The sequence below is a fragment of the Sebastes umbrosus genome, chromosome 22 (assembly GCF_015220745.1).
Source record: "Sebastes umbrosus isolate fSebUmb1 chromosome 22, fSebUmb1.pri, whole genome shotgun sequence".
NCBI lineage: Eukaryota > Metazoa > Chordata > Actinopteri > Perciformes > Sebastidae > Sebastes > Sebastes umbrosus.
Window position 1 is genome coordinate 17,272,132 of NC_051290.1, and position 19,929 is coordinate 17,292,060.

At 39.6% G+C, this 19,929-nt stretch overlaps 1 protein-coding gene across 1 annotated transcript in view; it reads right to left on the reverse strand.

Moving 5' to 3' along the window:
* The window catches only part of LOC119482014 (phospholipid-transporting ATPase ABCA1-like), a 191,122-nt gene that overhangs the window by 77,575 nt on the left and 93,618 nt on the right, over positions 1–19,929 (reverse strand). Inside the window, exons 22-31 of the mRNA XM_037759373.1 lie at positions 19,137–19,268; positions 18,290–18,429; positions 17,407–17,544; positions 11,632–11,846; positions 10,441–10,519; positions 7,721–7,923; positions 5,245–5,293; positions 3,254–3,361; positions 3,097–3,141; positions 2,357–2,496 (exon numbers count right to left, since the gene is read on the reverse strand). Of these exons, the coding sequence (XP_037615301.1) occupies positions 2,357–2,496; positions 3,097–3,141; positions 3,254–3,361; positions 5,245–5,293; positions 7,721–7,923; positions 10,441–10,519; positions 11,632–11,846; positions 17,407–17,544; positions 18,290–18,429; positions 19,137–19,268 (1,249 nt within the window). The remainder of the gene's footprint in view (positions 1–2,356; positions 2,497–3,096; positions 3,142–3,253; positions 3,362–5,244; positions 5,294–7,720; positions 7,924–10,440; positions 10,520–11,631; positions 11,847–17,406; positions 17,545–18,289; positions 18,430–19,136; positions 19,269–19,929) is intronic.

Here is a 19,929-nt window from a genome sequence, read left to right on the forward strand (position 1 = left end):
CACAAAGCCAAGGCACTCCCATGAACAATGCATGAGTTTAGCACATTCCCAAGTTCAGTGGGGATTTAAAGAGGAGGACAGGATTATATGCAAACTGGGTATAAACACCAAAACACAATTAAGATGTGTTTTATTTCCTGCAAAGTCAAATGGCTCATTAGATTGAGTTGGTTTCCTCCAACAAACATTTGTGTCTATCCTATTTCATTTGTGAATTTATTACAGCAGCTTGGTTAAAAGTGGATTATAGCGTCGCCTCGGATATTTCTACTGATGTGTTAATGTGGTCTTTTTCTTTTCCACGGCGTTCAGACAAAACATAACAAATGGTTAGTAAACATATTGTTATTTCCAACGGGAAAATGATACCCACAATGGTAAACAAAGAGAATACTGTAGCGGTGATTAGATTAAAAAAATATATATATATTCTGAATTACACAGCGTAAATCATCGGCTGCTTAACGGCGAGGTCGCTGCAGCTGGAAAGGGTTGCTGTAGTCACTTCAGTTTGAGCTCCAAACACCAGAACCCTTCAACTCAGCCACCGTAACACAAGCGCTTACTGCTTCTCCCGGATTCTGACATTGCCAACGCTCGCCTGTCCCCAACTTTCATCCCCATAAATCACTGCTTTTGTGTTACATGCCATAATCTCTTTTATATCCCCCTAACCGCTTGTATTGGAGGAGATTACCTCACCACACAATCATATCTGCTGACAATGGGAGCTGTTGACATGATGGGAAGAGAAAAAAATCCTTTAGCCAAATGAATAAAGAGGGAGAGGTAGGAGGTGCGCCTTTGCAGACAATGTGCACCTTTGTACGTACACACTCCCACACGTATCCTTCTATCCTGCTCTGCGTCCCCACTAAAGAGGGACGTCCAAGATTGACAGTGACTAATGGGGACTGGTACTGCAGCAAATTACAAGAAGAACCCGTACACCTCACAAAAGGTGAAACATTGTTCTCTGCCTCGCTCTCTCTTTCTCTCTCAAAGCACAGAGGAGGAAGCTGCATGAGCTTTTTTAAGTTATGATAATTCCAGCATCATGGCAGCTGTCATAACTGATGGCATTACATGATATTCAAAAACTCACTATGAATCTAAATGGACGGCGTGTCAATACACATTTAAGTCAGAACACACTTTTTAGAACTTGGGGGACAAAAATCATTTAAGTCCCTTGGATATTGCTACTTTGCAAAATTGGTTTTGACTTGTTTAAATTACGCCTGTTTATTGGTTTTGACTTTTGAAATTGTGTTTATGAGGAACAAAATGATATAGACGTACACTTAATAGGCTAATAGCAGTATGTCATCTCGGTAATTGTTATGCGATCACATTTAATATATGGCTAACGAAAACACATGATTAGCACGCGGCAAAATGAAGGAAAAACAAATCATGGGTGTCACTTTGGCTTTCGGGTGACAATCACAGCGGTCAGGTGAGACTGATGGAGCCCTAACTGAAGCCTTTCATCAACTCACTCTGCACGCAAATGTATTAACAGTTTCCTGGCCGAACCAGGCATGACTCTGTGTCAAAATGCAATAATTATTGTTGTCATGGATATTATTAGTTTTTCATTTTTTATTATTATGAATAGTGTTTATTTTATTTATTTATCTATTTATAATATATTTACTCTCTCTCTATATATATATATATATTATATATATTTTTTGTTATTATATAATTATTTATTTATTCATTTATTTATTTTTGAAGACTGTTCTTGTGTCTTGACATTATGTTTATCTATGTTTGTATGAAAAAGAAGCATGGCGATACTATGTTTCGCTATCTTGGGAATGATGCTTCACAATAAAAACATTTGAAACAGACTTTGTGTCAAAATGCAAAGGTTAGACCTGATGAACCGACCTGATGTATCGGTCCTATTTGGGCTGAAACAATTATGGTTGACACCTTTCTGCTCACAGAAAGTGATTTAAAATCTCCTCCACAGCAGCAATAAACACTGTTCATGCGTTTCCAGCCTCTTGTATTCCTTTGGGAATAATGATGATTATTGTACGTGCAGTTTGATGATGATGTCACATCATTCTCGGTGCTGCCCTTCACATTTTTCAAACTTTTTCCTTTTAAACACACTACCATCTCTGTCGATTTCTTCTCCCACAACTTAAATTTCACGACTTAATCAAGACGGATGACATGACTTTTCCCTCCAGATTTCAAATGAGCTTACTCTATCATATTTGTCATTAACTGATTTTGAAAGCCAACATGCATTTCATACAATCCTACCATGATCCTCCCATGCAACCCTCCTTGTATAACCCTTCAATTCATCAACATGACAGACTGAGGCCATTACCTGGGCAATGAGTCCCTTGCGGCTCCTTCGGGCGTGGTGGAAGCGCTTGATAAAAAGCGCCAGGAACTGCCTCCTGATCAGCTCCCATCCCGTGATGACCGTGGATCCCTTCCCGCTGACACTGGCGTTCCTCTTTAAGTCTGGAGTTGACATTAACCCACCGTGTTATTTATCATCTATGCATATGTAAAATACCTACTAAGCACAGTTCCCAGCACAGCTAATGGGATAATCAAATACATGCTAATGCCGCACTAGCTCATCCCACAGTGTAGCAACTATCTTATATCATGAATTTGCAAATGTTATTCGGGCGTTACTCAGGAGGGAAAAGGTGATAAACAAGGGCTTTGTAGACACCTTGGTCTTTATGTCTCACATTCTCCAAGAATATATTTGCTAAAAATAAGAACTAAATTGTCACAGCAGTTATTAAGATACTAATGCATATTCTGATTGAAAACCATTTCCATGATGAAAGGCGTTGTATGAAAGTGAATTTCTTTCATTAGGGCAAAAATTGAAAAGCTGAAGAGACAGGTTAGATAATGTCGTAAGGATTGGAAGGTTAGGAAATGACTTATTCTGAAGACAGAGCTCTTGTTTATGTCCTCTTTTGAAAATGGCCACTGAGGTGAAACAGTCAAATTGAAAGCAAACTAAATGAAGTTAATAATTGAAGAATGAACGACATGTGGAAAAACAAGACATTTGCAAGATTGTCTGTTGTAAGGACCTACCTTCCACTTTACTTGTGAACTTTTCCTTTAATTCTGCATGAGAAACTGAAAGAAACAAGCCGGAATAACACTATTAGTAATCAGTTCATATTTACACAATGTTTAATTGAGCTTCCTTCATTAAAAAATGTCTGTACGTAAATGTTGAGAGACTTGCCAGTCATTCCAGAGACTTGCTCTGTTTTCGTGTGGACGCTGGCGATGCTGTTCCGCTTGGATGTGCGGGAGCCTCGTTTGCAGTCTCTCTCCAACAGCTCCTTTGTTGCTGTGGGAATACAAATAAGATATGTTGTTTTGGCCTGACCCAATTTAGGGTTATAAATAACAATAAGAATAGCTACCTGCCCTGCAAGACGCCGTATTATTCCTTGTAAAAGCACAAACCCAGGTGTTTTAGGAACGTGAGGATTTTGAGATTAAACTGAAAAGTGACGGTGCTTGGTGATGGATGGAAGATTTATCCACTGAGATCGATCAATGAGAAATAAGAATTGGTTGGAAAACACGTATCATAATGTAAAAGTATACGTGCAATGTGAGTGTACAGGGGTAAGAAAAGCACCCAAGAAAAATGACTTTACCCTTTAAAATAACTAACTAATATTTAAACCTGCAGTAGGCAGTATATTTTTGGCATTATTAGTCAAAAATTCTATAATAACCTTTCAGCATATTGTAATTCAAGTGCTCTGAGAGAAAACTAGACTTCTGCACCTCCTCGTGGCTCTGTTTTCAGGCTTTACAAAATGTAGCTTGTGACGGGAGACTTTGACCAATCACAGGCCATTTCAGAGAGAGAGCATTCCTATTGAGCGTTGCTATTGGCTGTGCTCCGGCCATGTGAGCGGTGCTTGGCATTTCCTCAATTGATCTCAACAAGGTTGCCGGGTCACAAACCTTCTCATTTTACAGCTAAACAGTACACTACAAGATGTTTCTGAAAACATTTAAGGCAAATATTAAGGCATTACAGGAACAGAATATTGATTCATATTTGACCAGCGCTGCCTAGTTTGACTATTTGGCCGGAGATCGCGAGTGATTGACAGCTGGCTCATAGATGGCATCTGGACGGCAGACTCCAGATCAGCTCTGATTGGTCTGTGAAATCTTGCAGCAGCCATTAGGACACCGGAGGACAGCGGAGGATACAGAGGCACATGTTTTTTTTTCAAATAATCTGTCTCATGCACTACTGTCAGGATGTAGTGACCCGTTTTATAAAAATAATTTCTACCCACTGCAGCTTTAACTCATTGAAAGGGACAAATAATATTAATATGTAGTTTTATGGCAGGCCATTCCTTAAGGGATGCACAAGGGATAAAAACATGATCCAAAAAAAGCATTTCACTTTTTATTGTTTTTTTAAGAAGCAGCATTTCATTAAAATACGTTTTATAGAAATACCTTTATTTAATCATATTTGCTCCATTTCTACCCACTGCAGCTTTATGTTCCTTTTTATGAATGCAGCTTGTTTGTGTTCATCATTTGTTGTAATGATTTCTGAAACTGTTGCTTTTAGCATATTAAATATTTTTTTTTTTCAGTTTCTTTGTTTGTTTTTGTTCCATTTGACTGATGTACCCGCAGTGTGGACACAAATGAAATGGCCTGTTCGGAGCTCAGTTAGTTGTCTAAAATATCAAAGAAGTGATTGTCTTTTACAGCTCACGAATGGTGCTATCAACAGTAGCTTTCAACCTAATACAGTATTATTAAGCAACATATGTGAAAGTGCCTTGTGTGGCTGCCAGATTCTGGCTCCAAAGAAATGCCAACTGTACAAGTGAAATGGAGACATGAGAGGTTAATTGTTTTTTTGTCAATAGCTGTCAGCAATGGTGGCAAAATTGTTGTTCCATCAAGAAGATTTTAAAGATTCGAGGTGGAATTGGCTTGTAGACGTGTTAAATTGATGCATCTTAGTCTATCACACTAAGCTGTGGTGGTCCACTCTGGTTCTGTAACAGTGACATAAATGCATTTTCTCATGACAAACAGAAAGTACAATGTTAATTATGGATATTATCGATCTTTTACCAGTGTTTGTGATTGTGATTAAGCTACATCAGTTTTTCCCAAGAGATGCTATACATTATGCTGTATGGCATGTGTTAGCATGCATACATATTGTCACCTTACTTGGTATTTCTGCATCCACTCCGGTCTCTTCTGCCACTTTGAGAAATATCTGTGGGATTAAAAAAAAGATGTATTAATATACTGTAGTATCTTACGAGAGCAACAGTATGTTAACAAAATGTATTAGTGTACACAGATTTGATGCAGACGCCAGTTATCCAGTTATCAGGGTTGTTCGTCCAAAGAGACCCTAACCTTTACTTGAGCACCTGCCAATTGGCCTCTCTTAGAAAAGCGCCCTCCTAGACTTCATTTACTAATTCAGGTCATATGTCAAACTAAATAAATCTCCATATTTGTGAAAAATGTTGAAGTGACCTTCCCTGATTTAATTTTGCTGCATTTGATAAACCCCATTTCAGCATCAGCCCACTAACAAGTCTCTGCACATGCCTGGCAAAGCCTACAAAATTTATAAAATGCACTGAATGTGATTTTATGTGGTGAATTATATCAGTCAAAAACATAAAATGGAACTGCTGACATCTTAAAACAGTCAAAAAGTACTTTAAAAAGGGCTATTCATAGCAATAACCAGGGTAAATGTTATTATATGGCCGACTTCAATGAAACATCCCATCTATCAGCGCTTGTTTATTAGTGCTGTATATTGAAAACCACTGCGGATTTCAATTGAAGTGTAGTTGGACTTCAAAAGAAAACATGGACGGATGAAATAACCTTGACGTGTCTGAATTTTAGCAATGCAAAAGGAATTATTTACATTGCCTGCAGGCTGTGAGTGTCTGATTCATGTCGGAGTTACATGAGAAGCATTAACCAACAGTCACTCAGCTCTATGATCCCAGACGAGTCTGGATGCCAAAATACTGCATCAGTCATTTGTTCAGGAAAAATAAGACTGTGCACTGTATGAGTAATGATAATAATACCACTACTAGTGGATTGGGTCAATGCTCATGGAGACCACGAGTAAAAAGCTACTTGACTTGTGCCTTTTTGTGTATGACCAAGTATACACAGTTCAAGGGACTTGGCAAACAGGTACTGTATGTACATTGGGATGTTTTAAACCTTTCAACAGAAGCTGTGTACAATAGCAAGGAATGTGGATTTTAGAGACTGTATGTAACATTTTCGTAAAGCCTAAAGTTGCTGTGTGTGACATTTATTTGAAACTGAAACAACTTTGAAGGAAAAACAGTAAATTAAAATTTTAAATTGGCCTCCTATCTATCAAAGTGAAAACCAATACTTAACATTATAATCAAAAAAACCTGTTCAACCAATTATCCAACGAGAATTGGACACCTGTTGTAAGTTGACTATTGCTGTGTCTCAATTTGCATACTTCTGTACTTACACTTACACTATCTTGAGTGCATAGGTGCATTCACACGGATAAGCATGGCAAAATGCAGTGCATTCTAAGTATCCAGATGTTGTACTCAAAACGGTCAAAAGGTTGAGTGTGGAAGCTGGACACTTTCTCACCCTCAACAGTCAGCATCTTTGCTACGTAGCAGAAGGGGAGGGGCCACAAACTTATTTTAAACTTGTGGAAAAGGCGGGCGAGAAAGCTGCAGCGGTTACAATTGAAACGGTGAATACTGAACTAATCAAATTTAACTCATACATGTGGGTTTTTTTCACTAAGTACCACTATACTGTAGTTGGATAGAAGCCATTATTGGTTAATTTATCAGTCTGATTGAATTACTGCCGATACGGTGTGATGTCTGTGGCTAAATATCACCAGCTGGTCTACCAAGCTTCTGGTGAGTGCACAACAGCCGTGTACGATTTGAGACAACACTAGCCAGTCGAAATTCACGCACTATACACACGTACATAGTGTGCACAGTGTACTACATGGAAGTATCCAAAATTGAGACAGGGCTTATGTGTGTTTTTGCCTTTTTGTCTTTGTCCATTTAGACTCTGATGAAGACACAGTGGTGTTGAAACATTAGTCTGTTTGCACAATTAAATGCTGCAAATTAATCAGTGAGCTCCAGTCCCTTCCTCTTGGAAGTTTGCTGTCCTTGAGCTGAGAGGCACCTGATTTAGCTGCATGCTGCTGGAAGATTTTCAGAAAACATTGTTTCAACAATACTTGCAATTACTTGGCACTGAGACTGAATCTGCGGGGGGAAAAGTATCCTAGACTTCCTAGATTATAAATTATTGGCTAAAATGTAAAGTTGCTTGTTACCGATACTACAGGAGGGATTTGAAAACTGCGCACCGACATTTTGATTGCTCACTTACAGACTCCGAGAAGCAGAAAAAGACAGGGGAAGGGGAAGGAGGAGGAAAAGCAGAAAAAAAACAGGTTGGTATTAAGTGTAATTGCAGCAATAACAAAAGAAAAAGAAGAAGAAAAAGAAAAGAAAAACAAGGCCAACATTGTCAGTAAGTGTACTTTTATGTTCCTGTGTGGATGTAGGCAGTCTCTCTATATGTGTGCATGCTTGTATCTCTAGCTAGTTTGTCAATCCCACGCTTAGTATACCTCCTCCAGCGTGGTGTCAGAGATGCCGTAGCCAGTCAGGCCAAGGTCAGCCATGGTCAGGTCAAGCTCTTGGAACAGCAGGGCAAAGGTCCCATCTTTGGCTCCACCATAAGGCAGTATGTAGGTGATCTCCTGACCGATGCTCTCCAAGAAGACTGCCTCAGGGATGTGGCGCCGCACAACTTGACCCACAGCTGTCAAATCTGGCGGACGAATAGCCGCAGAATTACTCACAAAACAAACACCAAAGGGTGGTGAAATTGCACAACAGATATCCGTCCTTTCTTGTCTCCTTCATCCTTTTTGATGTAGTTGTTTGTTAGAGTGATATAACAGACAGAAGACTCGATAGCAACTACCACTATTGGCTGCAAAAGAACACAGTAACTGACAGCAACTTTTAAAGTGTCTAAACCAAATGTTGATACAAAATGATATCAGGAAAAATGTAACCTTTAAAATCTTTTTGAAGTAAATACGCTGTGTAATGTATGGAGATCACAACATACCTGATGCTGTGACCTTTAAACACACTGAAACAGATCAGTGGACATAATTCTCCTGCCTCATCCATTCTGAAGATGGGCCTTAGCGAGAATCAATCAGGACAGTGTTGCAGAACGCATCGCATCCATTATTGATCCAGAACCTCTCATACATAATTACTGCAGCTTAACAACCAACGGCTTGGCGCTTTATGAAGAAGTAAATGGATCTGCCACACACATCAGACTGAATTATTTGTGAAAATGTGTGTGTGTTTCCGTCAGTTTGCCGGCGTGTGTGGTAATAAAGAAAAATGTGCTGTCACTTGTGGAAATATGATTATTTTTTATGGCATTTTCTATCTTATATTTAACCGTCATGTGTATAATCATTTTGAAGGTATGAGCATTGATTGATTGTCCGTGCATAATAAACTGGAGCCTAGCTAAGTTATTTTTCTTCTGATCATGCCTTGCATGAGTACTGTTGTTTACTTGATCAAGGCTGAAAAGGATCAAAACAAATCAAATCACCAGCATTATATGTCCCGCGTCTACTGTGTCTCTACATTTCTTTATTCTTATATAATTTCATCCAGGAAAATTGAAGTAAGGTTAAGGAAAAAAAAGATTTTGATCATTTGTCTAACACTCTCTACAGTAAGATCAATGAGTAATCGGAGGATGTTCGCCAGTGACAGTTTTGAAATAGTATGCAACATCATCAACAGTAAAAATTCCATTTGCCCTCCAACATCACTGCAAAACACTGGAAAAAGGAATGTATTGGAATATGGAAATGACAGCTAAAGGAGGAAAAAAAACTGCAATCCCTATTTTTTTGGCCACTTGGGGGCAGTGTAAACAAGTTGTGAACACAACCTTGACATATTATCTCCTTTTAAGTTGATATGGCTAACTTAAAAGCTGTAGATTCGGATGATATTTTTCTTTAGGTTCATTACTATGAACGGCCCCTTTCACATTGTTCCATTTTTTGGAACATTGTGATTTGATAAACTGTTATTAAAATATTGATTATAGCAGCTTTAAATTGGTAATTTGAACCTTTACTGTGTTGGAAAGGACAATAATTATGAGGCCAGACCCTTTGTGCATTGATCAAAATGTTTAAGTATCAGTTGGTTTAGCATAGACAGGGGAACTGGATTAGACGATTTATGTTTGACATTTAAGTACATCAATAAATCTGACACAATATAATGGTAAATGAGTGGTATTTTTGTGGTTGTCAGGTTTGTGCATTTCTGTTTTTTTGATATGGGTCAATATCTATTTGGGAAATCAAAATAAAACTTTTCAAAAAAGAGAGAAAAGATATATCAACTTTGTGATGCTGAAAAGTTTGGATCATTGGGTGATGCTCTCTGGTTACATGGTTGGATAATATAACAAAAATACTTCTAAAGAAAAGCTTTTGATCAAGACCATCATTCATTTGCAGGGAATTTGTCATAATTTATTTTCAAATGTCCATCATTTACCACAGTGTCCCCTAGTTGTTCTGCACTCACAGAGCTCTCCTAACTCTTTCTTTAAGACTAAAACTCCTACTTTCCCATTTGTACCTACTATTTTACTGGGACAGTAAAGTGCACTCTACCAGTAGTTAGAACATTTCAACAACATCTTAATGCTGCAGCTACTTCACTACTCCAGCGGAGTATGATGGTTTGGTATTGAAAAGGTGAAAAAAAAAAAATCTATGAGCGAATGGATCTTGAGCACACATGGACTAGGCTATTTTGAGTTGAAGTTTTATGGTTATTGTTTGCCTGTTTTGGAACTGTTCCCAGACTCTTGTGTTACTTTAAAGAAGGCTGACATGGAGTTGAGCTATAGTACCAAACTCGGTGTGTGTGTGTGTGTGTGTGTGTGTGTGTGTGTGTGTGTGTGTGTGTGTGTGTGTGTGTGTGTGTGTGTGTGTGTGTGTGTGTGTGTGTGTGCGTGCGTGCGTGTGCGTGTGCGTGTGCGTGTGTGTTTGCTGCGGTAACTTATATATATTCCTGGAGGTGTGGTACGAGGGCTGAATAGATAATGGCAGAATTTTCAATTTTGGATGAAATATTTACAGAAATATTCAAACAATTTTGTTGTTGAAATATATGCTGTACCAACTATATAACATTTTGATATAGCATGAGTTGGGTTTACAGGTTAGGTTAGGTGCTGATTCTTCAATACGACTGGAGGTAACAGAGATAAAGTTTGCACCTGAGGGATCCAAGTTGTCCCAGCTTTGGCTGCCGATGCCACCATCCAGGCTGTTGCACCTCGAAGGACAGCCTTCCTCCTGTTAATCACAATTGGATTAGAAAGGCCTTATCATGCCTTGCCACTTAGAATGATGAACAGTGCCTCCCTGACAACTCCCTTCTTACATTAATGTAATAATGGATGCCATCCACAAGTTTCTATTTAATTGCTCTAAACAAAACTGTACGCATGAGACATTGTGGTCAACCTGTAACGCAACACTCTTTTCAGTCGGAGACAATACACCCAAAGGACAATTATATTTTAATTCCAACAAAGGTTGAATAAACCTCACTGCGAGAACTTTATGACACTTATTAAAAGGAGTTTAATCACACTGAATGAGATCAGGACAATCAAACTTTGTCCAGCTCTGTTTCCGAGTTATATTGGCTGTGTAATTGCAAAATCTTCCACTGAATTACAAAGTCGTCATCTAGGAAAAGGGGGTACTGTTCTGCCTCGCCCATAAAGGTGTTTGCGTGCTTATTTATTTATTTCAAACAAATGACTCTGCTCACCTCAAAGAGCCTGCAGACTAATGGTAATTGCTCTAGCCCTGCTGGCATCAGTGCATCTTGTTCATTTGCTCCTATTGATTAAAACTAAGTGTGCGAGGCACCATTGGCGAGCGAAAGCGAGAATCACCCCTCTCCCCGGTGACAATTAGTATCATCCAGCACGTAGGCGTTTGCCAATTCTCATGCTGGGAGAGACTAAACACAGATCATTATAGGGGGAGGGCGGCAAGACAGAAAGAGAGCACTCAGGAAAGTCAGAGGGAGCCGTGTTCAATAATAGACTAGAGAGAGGTTACTGTTGTGTCAAAGGGGCTTGCAGCTGAAGTTCTTTTCTTGATGCATGAAGTCAAAAAGAATTATCCCCTTCCAATTACAGCGGTTTTATGTAAATAAATTTCGGTAGGGATAAAACAGAAGGGTAATTGCGTGGGCAGGCAAGGGCCCTAATCACCAAATTTATGGTTATCTGAAGATAATGAGACACACAAAGCCAATGTGTCTGTCAACAACCATAAGCAGACAAAAACAATGTTTTTTGATAACTTACTTTGAGGAATATTAACATATTTTTATAACCAAACATCTAGGTTCAAAAGCTAATCAGTAACCAGAAGCTTTCTGTCCGTACCTCTTTGGCCTGTCTGTGTATGATGCCATTACGCTGAGCTGTCATCTTTTCAGACCCGTCTCGGACCAGAGTGAGGTAGTAGCCGCTGCCGAAACGTTTCTTTAGGAAGAGCGAGGAGCCAAAGCAGCGCATCTTGCCGTGGGAGATGATGGCGATGCGATCGCCTAGGATGTCTGCCTCGTCCATGTGGTGCGTAGACAAAATGATGGTGCGACCTGAAGGGAGACGGAAAGAAAGACTCAATCAAAGTCACCTGAATGGATGCAATAAGAGTGCTTGGTGTCTGAAATCGACGTTTGTGTTAGTCATGAAGTAACACATAAAAACACGGGATTGCAAATATAGAAAAGGTAAGGCACAGACTGGAAATGTAAAAAAATACATAGCACTTCTGAAGTGTTTTTTTTTTCTCTTTGGAAGTTGTTTGTTTTGTCGTTATGAAAAAGAAGCCTGACAAGAAGAGATGGCACAGATCAAAATCAAGCCAATATCACAAGCTGTCTCTGCATGGTAGTCACTTATCTCATTATTGCCAATTCCACAGTGTTTTTTACCCATGCTTATCCGCATGGCGACAAAGCGAAACTCCAGAGGAGTGCGTGGGTGTGAATCTGGGACAAAATTAAAATTATGATAAAGGCCACCCTAAGCCTACTTTCCAGCGTCTCTACTACGAGGCCACATTTTATTTCAGCTCTCTCTCTTTTGTGCTGCAAGTTCTTTGATTCGAGAGGAATCAAACTGAGCACAATTGCAATGACAACTACATCATGCATTGCAAGGTTATTCACAGGTGTTCTAATCCTTTAATATCATGCTGTATCAGATAACACATATTAATTATCACATACCCCAGAAATCAGAAAAAAAAGGACTAGATCTGTAATGAAGTCACAGCATGGTCGTGTCCCTGCAGTCGGCGTGAGAGAGGTATCACAGAGTTCTGGGTAACTTTTGATTTTCCCAGGCATTTTTAAAGCAGAAACATTTAACCCGATACCTTTATCATTAAGTTACAAAGAAAGAAACCTGCTTGGAAGTCAGTAACGTTGAAAAAACTGTTGGCTTTTCATTTTATAGCTAGTATGGCCAAAACAGTCAACAAATCGTAATTACAGGGGATTTTCTTTTTAGCCATGCTAGTGGCATGGCACTGTAGATGGCTGATGGGTTGATGGGTCCACCACGTTGGTCCAGATTAAAGTGTCACTACTATTGAATGGATTGCTATGAAATTTGGTAAAGATATCGTGCCCAGAAGATGACTTTACTGATCTCCTGTCCTTTCCTGTAACACCACCATGTGTGTAATGCTAATCATTTTTGTGCCCTTACAGGAATACTTCACCCCCAAAACGATCATTTGTATCAATCATCAATTACTGAATGATCAATTACTAATAATTATTAATAAACAGTACTCACATGGAGGAGTAGCGTGCCTGAGCGAGCGTGAGACTGTTTATACGGAAGTGTTATGAATTGTAAGATTTTAGCGAAGATACATGTGTTTCGGAAGTACTGAGCGTACGACTGGATAAATTAGACTACTTGGATTATACTGCACGAGTTGTGTGAGAGTTTGTAAACAGATCTTCTGATATAGTTTTGCTATTGTTAAACGCGGACCCCAATTACTTCAATTCATCAAGAATATCCTCTGTTTTTGGATTCTTCGTTCACAAAACAAAGTTTTCTTCACAAACTCAAGGCAACACAGGGTGAGTAACTGATATACAAATCATCATTCTGGGGGTGAAGTATTCCTTTAACTTTTCCTCTAGCGCCATTATCAGGTCAAAATGTCAATTTGGCACCATGCTTTGTTTGCAAAACTAATGACATCCCCATCAGCCTCAGCTGCCCTTTATGCTACTGTACTTGTTAGTGTGCTCACACGCTAAATTAAGATGGTGAACAACCTCCAGTTCATACTCTACTGGCCATTAAAAGATTCCTTCTTAATGCGCTTTCGATGCAAATGCATTCAGCTCAAAGCACAAGTATGGCCTCACAGTGTCGATAACATGGCTGCAGAATTCTTGTTAAGACATCATTTTGAAAAGCGAGATCACATCGCAAGATTCAGATCACATCGACTCCTTACAGAGATAAGAGGTGTGCCATATCAATCATTATCTATTTCAAAACATGGCAAAGGAGATGCACTCTCAGCAAGTAGCTGACTGGATGGAGTTTTCATATGTTCTTCCCTGAATTTGGTGTTTATTGCAAAAGGTCAGGTGCTCTGCTGAGCTTGGCGGCTTTTGTTTTTTGCACCGAGCTAGTTAGATTTGTATCCTCGCAGGTCACATTAACCCAGGTACAAGGACACGCTCAGAGGTCATTAACTGCAGCCCAATACAGTCATTTTGCTTTGCCAACTATTTCCACTTTGTCTCCCATTTCCACCTCCCCCACTTATTTTGCCCCGTCACCAGCCGAGCTGCTAAATCCATCCCTTCTCAGTTATGTATTGCTGCCTTATGCTACGCCAAGCAAGTCTGAATCCCTCTAAATACAAACTCCAACAAAATGCCCAAGTTGAATGAATGCCCACAACCCAGTCAATTTAACATATGTGGGGGAAAAGCTCTGCTTATGAAGGCGGGGTGAGTTGAGGATATTGCTTGATGTTTAGTTTGACTGTGCCAGCTCATTTTGTATGGGATGCTCAAACTCACGGATGATTTTCCTGGGGATTTGTTGTGCTTTACAAAGGGAAAAAAATCAAATTGCACTGCATCATCCGTGAGTTGGGAGTAAAATAAATGTGTTTGGACTGCAGATGGCCCACAAAGGTATTCTGATTTATAGTGGGTTGTGGTGCATTACAGCACAAAGTGATATATCAAATGGAGTTCTGTGTTCAGGTAAATTGGTAGTACTCGCACTACGTACAGCAAAGTGAGGCTGGAAATCTGCTTTCTGTTATTTAGCTTCCTTCCCTCTAAATCAAGTTGATAGAAATGGATTTCACAGTGGGTGAGTAAGCCTGGACAGATATTATGTACATCGGCAGTAAGATGAATTATTGGACGAAGCTGTATTAACTGCTGTTTGTGGCAATCATCCATCCATCCACCCATTAGCTATACCTGCTTATCCTCTGAAGGGTAGCGGGAGGCTGGAGCCGATCCCAGCTGACACTGAGCGAGAGGCGGGGTACATCCTGTCCAGGGTGCCAACAGGCAACCAGTCACACGCACATTAACACCCAGGGGCCATTTTAAAGTCGCCTAGTAACCTAACCTGCATGTTTTTAGACTGTAGGAGGAAATCGGAGCAAAACCCACGCAGGTGTGTGGAAGGTCAAAGCCGGCATGTTCGAACCCTGCAATCAATTTAGGTCAATCAATTATAAAATAACCTTGACACCACTTACAGCCTGCCCACGGAGTTAAAAGAAAACAGATGGGCCTGTTGTTTCCATTAAATACAAGCAAATATAATAAAAAACAGACTGGTAAGTATGTTTTGTTCACTGTTAAAAATTGAACAACTGAAACTCAGACATCGTGGTTATTGCAAGAAATCTGTAACTATTTGCCGAAGGTTACGCAGGTTGAAAGAATATTTTTCTGTGCGAGTATTGTGTTAAATGTTATATGATGTTTGCAGCCTGCTCCAGTCTTCCCCATCCACCCTCTGCGGCATATTTTATTGATGATGTTGGACTTTAACACATTAGCATTTTTACTCCAAAAATCTTCATGAAAATGACTTACGTAAGATAACAGACAAGAAAAAAAGGCTTGATGCATTTTTCTGCCATTTGTACTGCAACATTGGCTTCAACCCTACATTCATTTGTATTCCTAGGAAAAATGTATTATGTATGAATGCCAGAGAAACTCTAACAAAGCATGCAACTGCAATCAGAGTCTACAATAAATACAATTGCTACAAACTATATTAAGTTTCAGTGCTCTAATAATATGAACTGTTTCTCACATTTCCTTTGCACCCCGTTTTCTCGCAAACTGAATCACCTTCCTACATGTGTCAGGTCTAATCTCAGCCTACATGCAGCATTCACATCGTCAGTATTCACCGTGGGATTTAAAGGTGCTAGATGCGAGATTGGGAGCATTTCTATAGCCTCCACACGGCTCTCAACATGCCGACGGCTGAGTCGGTGGCTTGCAGCCAACTATGCTAACGGCATTAACAGTGAAAACAACTGCAACAGTGCTGACCGGAGGGAGGGGGGGTATTACGCTTCCACAACGATGTTGTCGGTCGGGACGGCATTATCAGTTGTAACCACTGTATGTGTGCAGTGCAGAGAGGCGGCCGTGAATTAGTAAGTGGGGCACACGCACAAACTTGCACTAAAAGGCACGTCAGGCCGGCTCGACTATGTCAACAAAGCACAGATTACAACACACACGGAGGGAGAGTGACTTCATTTTCTGCTCAGGTAGACATTACTTCACTATATCTTTACATAGAAAACAGTTGTTTGCTGCTATATTAATGCTCTGAATGTCATATAAAGCACCTTTAAGATATTCCTGTAAAATAAAATGTCATATTTATGTGGTAGTAAAGAGCTATGTAAGGTAAAAAAATAAAAGAGAACTAGGCCTTTCAAGGCACCAGAATAGGCGTGTAAATTGGTAAAGTTATCAATTACAATTAATATATTGGGTGATATAAATGATGCCGTGACAACAGAAACACACAAGGCTGAATATCATCCTCAAGGCCCATTATATAACATAATGAGTGGGGTAACTTAATAGTAACTGACTTCCAGTAATGGATAATAATTTGCATTGTGCTAATTCCCTATTTACTATAAAATAGATTAAGCATACTTCTTAAATTTTAAACATTTTAAATGTGCATTGAGGGTTTAATTTAACCCATTAGCGCATGCACACTATGTCCAAGTTCCTTTGTACCTTGAGCAATTTTAAAACCAAATAAACCCCTACTGAATTTAATCAAAACAATACCCACTTACGGCAATCCGGTCAACTAGTTAAACATGCACGCTTAATTAGCTATGAAGAACCACAATATTAAGTCTTTTCATACATAAAGACTGCCTGTAGCCCTTTTTTATCCTTAATGACAAACCTTAGTAACACTGTAGTGCAAATAAGAGTGGAGAGGCACACAACATGACTCATTCAAGCAGCCAGGATGTGGGTGTTCTCATTATAACGGAGTTATCTCCGCCTCCCAATTGGAGTGAAAGGACTTGATTAGAGAGAGAGAAGCTAATGACACAGTGAGGGCGGGATGTCACTCAATGCGCATTAAACATTTAGACATCTGTTGAGAGTTATGTGTTACTATAATGTCCATGTCCTGCTTAAAGCCACTAGCCACTACAAAGTGTATAAGGCCAGAGAGTGACAAGCTGACTGATAGCACAGACAATTAGGGACTCTGTTAAATACCAATGTCAATTAAAGCTTCTTGGATTCACTTGTCTTCACTTCCACTTCAATCTGTTCCGGTACGAATTATAATTTCTGTCCACCCACAGTTGAGTGTCACAGAGGGCAAGGCAAAAAAAGGGAAAAAAAAGAAAAAGTTACTTCTGCAGGCTACCCAATATGGTTCATTACCTTAACAGCTTTCAAATTGGATACATTTGAGCCATTAAATTTAAAAGTTTACCTTGAGCTCAGCTAGGTTGGAAAGTTTCTCAGTATGAAACAGATGAAACATGCTCTCTGTGCATCACAGTCAATTCCGCAAACATGGAGGATTTCAAAGCCTTTATCGGAGCCTTGGTTCTTACCACTGGTTCCTTACCTTGTTTGTATTTCAGCAGCAGTTCCCAGATACCCCTGCGGGCATAGGGGTCCACTCCTGCTGTGGGTTCATCTAAGATGACGATTTTTGAGCCGCCAACAAATGCTATAGCCACAGACAGCTTCCTCTGCATCCCACCTGGAACACAGAACAATCCACATCAGCTACGGTATCTTAGTAATAGATTTTGTCTTGGACATGTGCTTTTATGACAAAAAAAAAGGTAGAAAACTGCAGCTGACATGAAATGGATACTCATCTCTGCCTATAATCAGTGAAATCCTACACAACCATCTGTCAACATTAGGTTTCAGATGTAAAATGGACACAATATTGGGAACTGTTTATGGAATAAATGTTTCAAGATGTACCTCTTCAGGTTTTATTGTCTTTTGCATGATAGTGTAAAATGATTGATGGCAGGAAAGTAGATACACCTTCCTCGGGTTATTCCAGTCTCCACTCTCATAGCGAGCTCTTCAAAATGCATCCAATGTAGTGCTAATGTAGTGGAAATGTCAGCATAGATCAACCTTGAAAGTCATATTTCAGTGATTTTGCACACAAGCAATCCGTGACAGGGGACAATTTATCAAGCAGGACTTGCTCATGCCCCCCAGACAATGAATTACAACCTGTGACACACAGGTACAGTGCATGTGTACGTCGAGGCAGCTGCATGCACGTGTGCATTTAACAGGGGCAGCTTTATCCTGAATAGAAAGGATAATCTAGAGATGATATTTCTTCCCAGGGGAAATGAATGCACCGAGCACAGAAAGTGATGAACACATCAAAAAACGAAATTTACAGTTCCGCATAATTTCAATCAGACGCTGAAATATACACATCCAAAACATGTCACACACACATGCAGACACACCTGACAAGTTCTTAGCAAGAGCCTTCCGCTTATGTGGCAAACCAACATCCTCAATCATCTGGTCCATCTCATTTTTCACCTCGTCGCGGCTGCGTCCTTTCAGCCTGGCGTAGAAGTAGATATGCTCCTCCACTGTCAGACTGTAAAGATGACAATAATACCATAACGTACATTTGATTGGCAGGTGAGGCGGCACGAATGACAAAAGAGGCCATCACCTGCCACTTATTCATATGTAAGTGTGTGAAATGTCTAACATGTCACATTTATGCATCTTGCAAGCATTCTAAGTGTACTTTTGTGAAGTAAGGTAAAAGTCTTAGGTTTCATCATAACTGCCTCACAGGTGGGATCATAATAAGTCGTAATGTCTATTTCTATGTTTGCATTAATATTTTAACCCGTACTTAATATAGATGCTTTGACTGTCTGGGATTAATATTAATGAAAGTAATTTGCAGGTGCTTAGCCATAATTATGATGTAGGACTTGTGTCGAGTTGCAGGTAATCAGTTTGTGGAGAGAGAGAAACAGAGGGGACTCTAAAGGTGAAATAAAAAAGTGAATAATGGTTGGGAATGATGCCATTAGGAGAAATTTAGTGGATGGAGTGAGCAAAGTTTGTTTCATTTTTTAGGAGAAAAAGGGAAAGGGATAATGATGTGTTGATTTGAAACATAAGCCGAGACTGAGCCCTCATTATGCATATTATTAAATTGCACTGAAATTATCTTTTTTTTCCCCCTTTCTTCCTTTTTTCTTTTTTTTTTAGAAAAACACCAGAAGCAAAACACGATTATACCAACAACCAGTGGAGAAAATAGGTGGATGTGCTAAATTCACTCACTCATTGAATAAGACGTTGTGCTGTGGGCACATCCCCAAGTACTTCCGAATGCTGTCCATGTTAGTGAGGATGTCATATCCGTTGATGAGAGCTGTTCCTGATGTAGGTGGGAACAGTCCTGTCAGAATCGACCTACAGAGACAATAAAAAGACATAAACAAGACATAACTATCCTGATTATAAAGCTTAGAGATACATTCTGGCTGTTGATTTTTACCTTATGATAACTAATTTCTAATTATAGAGCTGCGAAGGCACTCAAAATCAGAGTAACTGCAACTTAGAAAGCAGCTGGTTGAACATAACGGTGAATTAGATTTATTCCCAGCTCCATTTAAACAACAGACACGCCGACAGACACGTCCTGCTTCATCAATATGTTCTAATTTAAAGGTTAACTTCAGAATTTTTCAACCTGGACCCTACTTTCCCATGTTTTAGTGTCTATGTGACGAATAGGGACAACAATCCAGTATTGAGGGAGAACAATGCAACCGGCAGTTATTAGAAGTGTCTGACAATATTATGGAAATTAATACGTTCTTCTTTACCTTTCGCTTGATCCGGTCTGTTTGTTATTGTCACATGTGACTTGTCACTTGACAACAGTGGAAATGTTAGTGCAAGTTGGAGAGAGGAGTGTTGCTGTTGTCAGAAGTTTGTTGTGTTGGAGTACAGAAAGCGTAGCTTATTGTTATCTAAAATATTTTCACTGTCATGGCTGAATATTTAGCTGATCGACAATGCGGTTGTGATGCCAGATATCGTAACGAAACTTCCCAGAGCGAGACAC